Source organism: Oryx dammah, unplaced genomic scaffold (assembly GCF_014754425.2).
Source record: "Oryx dammah isolate SB20612 unplaced genomic scaffold, SCBI_Odam_1.1 HiC_scaffold_17, whole genome shotgun sequence".
In the NCBI taxonomy this organism is placed as follows: domain Eukaryota; kingdom Metazoa; phylum Chordata; class Mammalia; order Artiodactyla; family Bovidae; genus Oryx; species Oryx dammah.
This window is the reverse complement of record NW_024070201.1, coordinates 75,448,548-75,455,637: the sequence shown is the minus strand read 5'-3', so window position 1 is coordinate 75,455,637 and position 7,090 is coordinate 75,448,548. Positions and strand designations below refer to the sequence as shown.

The window sequence follows — 7,090 nt, the reverse complement described above, 5'->3', positions numbered from 1 at the left end:
AACTAAACAGCAAGTATATGAGCAATTATTATCTCTGTTCTGTGGATATTTGAAAAGTTTCATAACAAAATGTAATGGAAGTCGAGTTGGAAAATCAAAAGGCATAATTCAGTGAGCACTTCCAATATGCTGGACTAGGTCTGGTACTTGAAACAATTCGCTGAAGTAGTCAGTAGAAAGATGAAGTTTAAAAAAGCTTAAATGACTTGCCAAACTAATAAACCAACACAAAAATAAATACACATTGTCCCCACCTTTATTCATCTTTGGTTCAAAGGGACACAAAAACAATAAAAGAAAGAAATCATATTCAATGACAATGATTCTTTGTATTGGAGAGATAACCCTAAATTTCATGATATAACATTTGGAGGAGACCCTGGTGTTCTCTAGAGGGACTGAGCTTCTAGAGTCAATCCTTTGACCAAAGAAATTAGGTCTCAGTGAAGACAAATAACTTTTCCCAGATCCCACAGCTGGGCATTGTCAGAGGCACTACTAAACCTAATTGAGAACTGGTACCTCCCCAAATCCTGTAACAATTAACGTCAAGTGGAATCTGAAGATTTGAGTATCTTGCAAACGGTATTTCCATTTTGTGAAGCCTCTATGCACTTTCTCCAACTTCTAAACAGATGCGAAGGGACAAAAAGTGAAGTCCCAGAATAATATAATAATCTAATGTAATAAAAACTCATCATTCAAAAAGCTGACCGGCTTAAAACTCAGCATTCAAAAAACTGAGATGATGGCATCCAGTCCCATCCCTTCATGGCAAATAGATGGGGAAACAATGGAAACAGTGACAGACTTCATTTTCTTGGGCTCCAAAATCACTGCAGATGGTGGTTGCAGCCATGAAACTAAAAGACGCTTGCTCCTTGGAAGAAAAGATATGACCAACAGCATATTATAAAGCCGAGACATTACTTTGCTGATAAAGGTCCGTCTAGTCAAAGCTATGGTTTTCCCAGTAGTCATGTATGGATGTGAGTTGGACCATAAAGAAAGCTGAGGACTGAAGAATTAATGCTTTTGAACTGTGGTGTTGGAGAAGACTCTTGAGAGTTCCTTGGACTGCAAGGAGATCCAACCAGCTCATCCTAAGGGAAACCAGTCCTGAATATTCATTGGAAAGACTGATGCTGAAGCTGAAACTCCAATACTTTTGCCATCTGATGTGATGAACTGACTCATTAGAAAAGACCTTGATTCTGGAAAAGATTGAAGACGGGAGGAGAGGGGGACAGAGGATGAGATGGTTGGATGGCATCACCAACTCAATGGACATGAGTTTGAGCAAGCTCTGGGAGTTGGTGATGGCCAGGGAAGCCTAGTGTGCTGCAGTCCATGGGGTCGCAAAGAGTTGGACATGACTGAGCAACTGAACTGAACTGAACTGAATGTGAGAAAGAGTATCAGGTTGAAAGTAACTTTGGAGGCCAAAGATCTACACAGAAGGCTTGTTACATCCCAGGTCTGGCTCAAAGTTGTATGTTTGAAGACATGTATCAATACTTATGATCACAAATGTGTATATATATTTACATAGATTCCATATTTCTCTCGTGGCTCAGCTGGTAAAGAATCCACCTGCAATGCAGGAGACCTGGGTTCAATCCCTGGGCTAGGAAGATCCCCTGGAGAAGAAAAAGGCTACCCACTCCAGTATTCTGGCCTAGAGAATTCCATGGACTATATAGTCCATGGGGTTGCAAAGAGTCGGATACGACTGAGCAACTTTCACTTCACTTCACATTCCACATATCAACTGGAACATAGGGGAAAAGCATCCTGGAACAGGAGAGTGGACTTTATCACTTGGAAACTTGATTTAAAAAGAAGATATAATTTAAATTCTCAAGCAACTATGATTTGGACAACTGACAAGTGGAGAACCTAGACTCCATGCCTAAATATATTTAAAACCCATCAGTTTTTCTTTTCTCTCCTCTTGCTCCCTCTGTCCCACCCTTAGTCTCATATAATTTTAAGAAACAGAGTATAATGAAACCAAAACCTTTAAGGGAGGAGCTTTGTGAATAACTGCTAAAAAATAAAAACAATAATGTTATATCATGTGCCGCAATCTAATTGTCCTTTATCCTTTTTCCAACAGGTAAATCACAAAGCATTTCTCTCTTGTGAACTTCCAGGTTTCATGGGAAATAATGTTACTGAATTGATCCTCATGGGTCTTTCCCAAAATAAGGAAGTACAGCAACAATGCTTCATTTTGTTCCTACTCTTTTATATAATCCTCATGACAGGAAATTTTTTCATTATAATGACTGTTCTAAGGAGCCCAAATCTCACCTCTCCAATGTTCTTCTTCCTCAGCTTCCTATCCTTTGCTGACATCTGCTATTCCTCTGTCACAGCCCCCAAGCTGATTATTGACTTTCAAGCCAAGGACAAAGAATCTCATTTTTTTATTTAAATTTATTTATTTTAATTGGAGGCTAATTACTTTACAATAGTGTGTTGGTTTTGCATACATCAACATGAATCCACCACGGGTGTACACGTGTTCCCAATCCTGAACCCCCCTCCCACCTCCCTCCCCATACCATCACTCTGGGTCTTTTGTTGGTTGTATGCTCCAGCTCTTTTTCTCCCACCTGTTTGGCTGCACAGAAATCTTTATCCTCACAGTGATGGCCTATGACAGGTACGTGGCCATCTGTAAGCCTCTGCACTATTTGACCATCATGGACTGGAAATTCTGCTCCATCTTGCTGGTGTTCTGCTGGTTAGGAGGGTTTGTGCATACTCTGGTCCAGACCATGCTCACTGTACAACTGCCTTTCTGTGGCCCCAACCTGATTGACCACTACTTCCGTGACATCCACCCTTTACTGAAGCTGGCTTGCACAGACTTGTATGTGCTGGGGCTTGTTATGGTGGCCAACAGTGGCGTGATTTCACTGAGCTCCTTTGTCATTCTTGTCGGTTCTCACACTGTCATCTTGCTTTCTTTCAAGACCTGCTCATCAGAGGGGAGGCACGAGGCCCTGCCCACATGTGCTTCCCATATCATTGCGGCCACCTTGCTTTTCTTCCCCTGCCTCTTCATGTACCTGAGACCTTCCACCACTTTCCCTGAGGACAAGATAGTGGCTGTATTTTACACCATCATCACACCCAAGTTGAACCCTTTGACCTACACCCTGAGAAACATGGAGGTAGAAAATGCCATGATGAGACTGTGGATCAAGAGGTTGTTTGGCAGAAATAGGAGAGACTCTGATAGGAAGTTCAGTGGGACTGGAACAGCCTCAGTTGTACCAGTTTCCAGAAATCGTTGCTGAGAATAGTCAGTAATCGGCCCTTAATCTCATCACACAAATAAGCAATTTAATATTAATCCAATATAAAGAGTCTTGGATTTAAAGTCTAAAGACCTAGTTTGGAGGACCTACCTTACTAGTCACTAGTGGTTTGACTTTAGTGATATTCAAATATCTGATAAGAGATATTCGTGTACACCCATGGTGGAGTCATGTTGATCTATGGCAAAACCAATACAACACTGTAAAGTAATTAGCCTCCAATTAAAATAAACAAATTTATATTTAAAAAAAAAGAGAGAGATTCCCTACTGGGAGCCCTGAGTGGATTAAACATTTGTACAGAGAATTCTGACACCAAATACAGTCTGTTTCATAGCAGATGGTATTGTTGTCTCTGGGCAATGCCTCTAAGTCATGAGACATGTCAGGTCTGAGCAAGCTCGGGGAGCTGGTGATGGTCAGGGAAGCCTGGTGTGCTGCAGTCCATGGGGTCACAAAGAGTCAGACATGACTGAGTGATTGAACTGAACTGAACTGATGTCAGGTATACAGTTCAGTCATTCAGTCATGTCCGACTCTTTGCAACCCCATGGACTGCAGCACACCAGGCTTCCCTGACCACCACCGATTCCCAGAGCTTGCTCAGACTCATGTTCATCGAGTTAGTGATGCCATCCAACCATCTCATCCTCTGTCCCCTTCTCCTCCTGCCTTCAATCTTTCCCAGCATCAGGGTCTTTTCAAATGAGTCAGTTCTTCACATCAGGTGACCAAAGTATTGGAGTTTCAGCTTCAGCATAAGTCCTTCCAATAAATATTCAGGACTGATTTCCTTTAGGATGGACTGGTTGAATCTCCTTGCAGTCCAAGGGACTCTCAAGAGTCTCCTCCAACATCACAGTTCAAAAGCATCAATTCTTCAGTCCTCAGCTTTCTTTATGGTCCAACTCTCACATCCATATATGACTACTGGAAAAACCATAGCCTTGACTAGATGGACCTTTGTCGGCAACGGAATGTCTCTGCTTTTTAATGCACTGTCTATGTTTTCTAATAAAGGGATAATACCAAAACCAAAGCTGAAGTGGATTTGACTCTCCTTTGCCTTGGATGTTTCTCGATTTGTTAAATGGATTGACACTACTGTTCCAACCGCTTCTCAGGGTTATACAGAGAATCAAATGAGATGGAACTGCAGGTGAAAGCAATTTTTCTGTGATAGGAGCTGCATTCGTGGACCTTATTGTTCTTACCATTAACTTGGCAACTCTAGACACCTAGGCAACTCTCGTTTTAAGAATTTAATTTGAGGTTAAGGAGTTTCTCTCACAAAGCTTTCTTTAAACAGTTTATCGATGGGAATTGCTACAGTACAAGTGATACTGGATTCAGAATGTTTAAAAACATGCTCACCATTGGACTATCTGAGTCAAGGAAAGGGATTTTAGCGGATGCTGTGGTGAGCCACCCACAGTTCCCTTCATTCCCTCAGCTGCCCGGAGGGATGGCTGCTCATGTCTGAGTCCTCAATCCTCTCTAGACACTGCCATCTCCCAGGGCAGCACCAGAATCACATCCTCGTCCTCCACAGGCTGCATGCAAGAATGATCAGTGGATGGTGAGAAGACCTGGGCCTCCTGCCTCAACTTGAGACAACTCCAAAGGGCCATCGCAGCTCTAAGGCTCCTTGGGGGACCCTCCCACATCTTTTTGTCCCTATATCATGGTTTGACTTCCCCCTCTGCCCATTCTGCCCTCTTCATTGTTATACAGAAGTTAATACTGGGGGAACTTCCCAATAAATGTTTACACACAAACTCAACCTGAGAGATGTTGCCTAGGGAGTTCAACCATTGACATAGGTTTACAGTAAAAGGGGGAAATAAACACAAATATTAAAATAAATTAAATTCAGTTTGCATGTCTTGAAGAGAAGAGAGTTCTACTTTCTGAGCAGGTTTACTAATTGTTTAAACAATAGCCAGAACAAATCAAAATGTAGAGCTTAAATCTTATAGTAGTGCAATTAGAAAAGACAATGGCACCCCACTCCAGTACTCTTGCCTGGAAAATCCCATGAACAGAGGAGCCTGGTAGGCTGCAGTCCATGGGGTTGCGAAGAGTCAGACATGACTGAGCGACTTCACTTTCACTTTTCACTTTCATGCACTGGAGAAGGAAATGGCAACCCACTCCAGTGTTCTTGGAGAATCCCAGGGATGGGGGAGCCTGATGGGCTGCCGTCTATGGGGTCGCACAGAGTTGGACACAACTAAAGCGACTTAGCAGCAGCAGCGGCAGTGCAATAAACAGCATGTGATTTTTATATAATGGCCTAGCACCTTCAACCTCTCATCACTGAAACCCAAGAAGTTTGAACAGTTCTGAGTAGTGAGCTTCTTTATCTTTCAGGAGATTAAAAAATCTCCTATGGAATAAGAAAGTATCCTTATCCCGGATACTTTTCCATTTAGTGCTATCCTTTGAGCACTAAATGGAGACTTTTAAAATTTCGAGAAAGGTGCTCTGAAAAGCTGACCTCCTGGGGCATAGCACCTGGTGTCAGGATCCCACACTCCTGTGTCTAAGGGCAGTACAGGCTATGAGCTGGTTGATGACTATTGACTGGCTGCAGAAGCAGAAACTATAGCAGTTGTTGTATGCTAGTTGTTGTATGTATGCATGTAGTAATTGCTCTATGATGCTGCTGCTGCTAGGTCACTTTAGTCATGTCCAACTCTGTGCGACCCCATAGATGGCAGCCCACCAGGCTCCCGTGTCCCTGGGATTCTCCAGGCAAGAACACTGGAGTGGTGCTGGGGTCCAGCCCCAGCAGGATCCAGGGGTACCCTCAGGATGGACGCCGTTGGCTAAAAGAGAGGGAGAGAGTGACACGGGGAGACCAAGCTTCGGTGAGCAAGGCCCGTAATTTTATTTTCAAAAGGAGCTTTTATACCCTGACTTGTACGTAGAGGGAAATGAAGGATGCAAGGTCATGCAGAATCAGCCCAAACACTCCAGCAGTTTTGCCCTTATCAAAACCAGGATTTTTTCTGTATGCCTTTCCATAAACAAGGGTCTCATGTTATGTACATTATCTTCTGGCCAGGAGGCCTGTTAACATTTTATGGCTCTTTCCTTGATAAATGTTGATCAACCAAAAAACTTGTTTTCCCTTGAAGTGGTTTTTTCTTTATATTTCTAATCTGCATCACCCTCAAAGTACTAAACAGAGTTACATTCTTACAGGTCAAAGGTACAGTGGGTTACATCAAAGAAAGAACTTATTAACTCAAGGTCTACTGTTGCTTACGCCAAGGCTACTGCGTATTTTTTTCTTTTTAAAAGAACGTAACACGAGAAAAAGCACATCATCATAGTAACAAAGAGGTTAATATGCGGAGTCTAAAATAAAAGGTCAAACTCAGAAAGAGAGAGTAGAAAAGTAGTTTCTAGGTACTGGAGGGTGGGGGAAATAGGGAAAGTTGGTGAAAGGGTACAAACTTTCAGCTACAAGATGAATAAGGTCAGAGGATTTAACGTACAGCATGGTAACTAAAGTTGACAACTGGAAATTCACTAAAAGAGTAAACCTTAGATATTCTCACCAAAAAAGATAAATATGTGAGTTTGCAGAGCAATGGATGTGCCATTACGAGATGGGGGAGTCCTTTTACAATGTATGTGTGTATATAGATATATCAAATCACTACCACATATCCTTTAATTTCCTCATGATTTCATTTGTCAATCCCTCAGCAAAGCTGAAATTAAAAATAAAATAAAAACAGAGGAAT

The 7,090-nt window shown here is 42.1% G+C and overlaps 1 protein-coding gene across 1 annotated transcript; it reads left to right on the top strand.

Annotated features, from left to right (window-relative positions):
* Positions 1-2,161: 2,161 nt before the first annotated feature.
* LOC120875965 (olfactory receptor 4S2-like) lies at positions 2,162-3,311 on the top strand. The gene is made up of 2 exons (XM_040257701.1): positions 2,162-2,419; positions 2,577-3,311. Exons 1-2 carry the CDS (start codon positions 2,162-2,164, stop codon positions 3,309-3,311), a joined length of 993 nt encoding a protein of 330 aa, XP_040113635.1.
* Positions 3,312-7,090: the final 3,779 nt, after the last annotated feature.

Excerpts from the sequence above, each read along its gene's own strand:
- LOC120875965 (XM_040257701.1), top strand. The coding sequence starts at position 2,162 with ATGGGAAATAATGTTACTGAATTGATCCTCATGGGTCTTTCCCAAAAT. Across the intron at positions 2,420-2,576 it reads ACTTTCAAGCCAAGGACAAA|TCTGGGTCTTTTGTTGGTTG; the intron begins GAATCTCATTTT and ends CCATACCATCAC.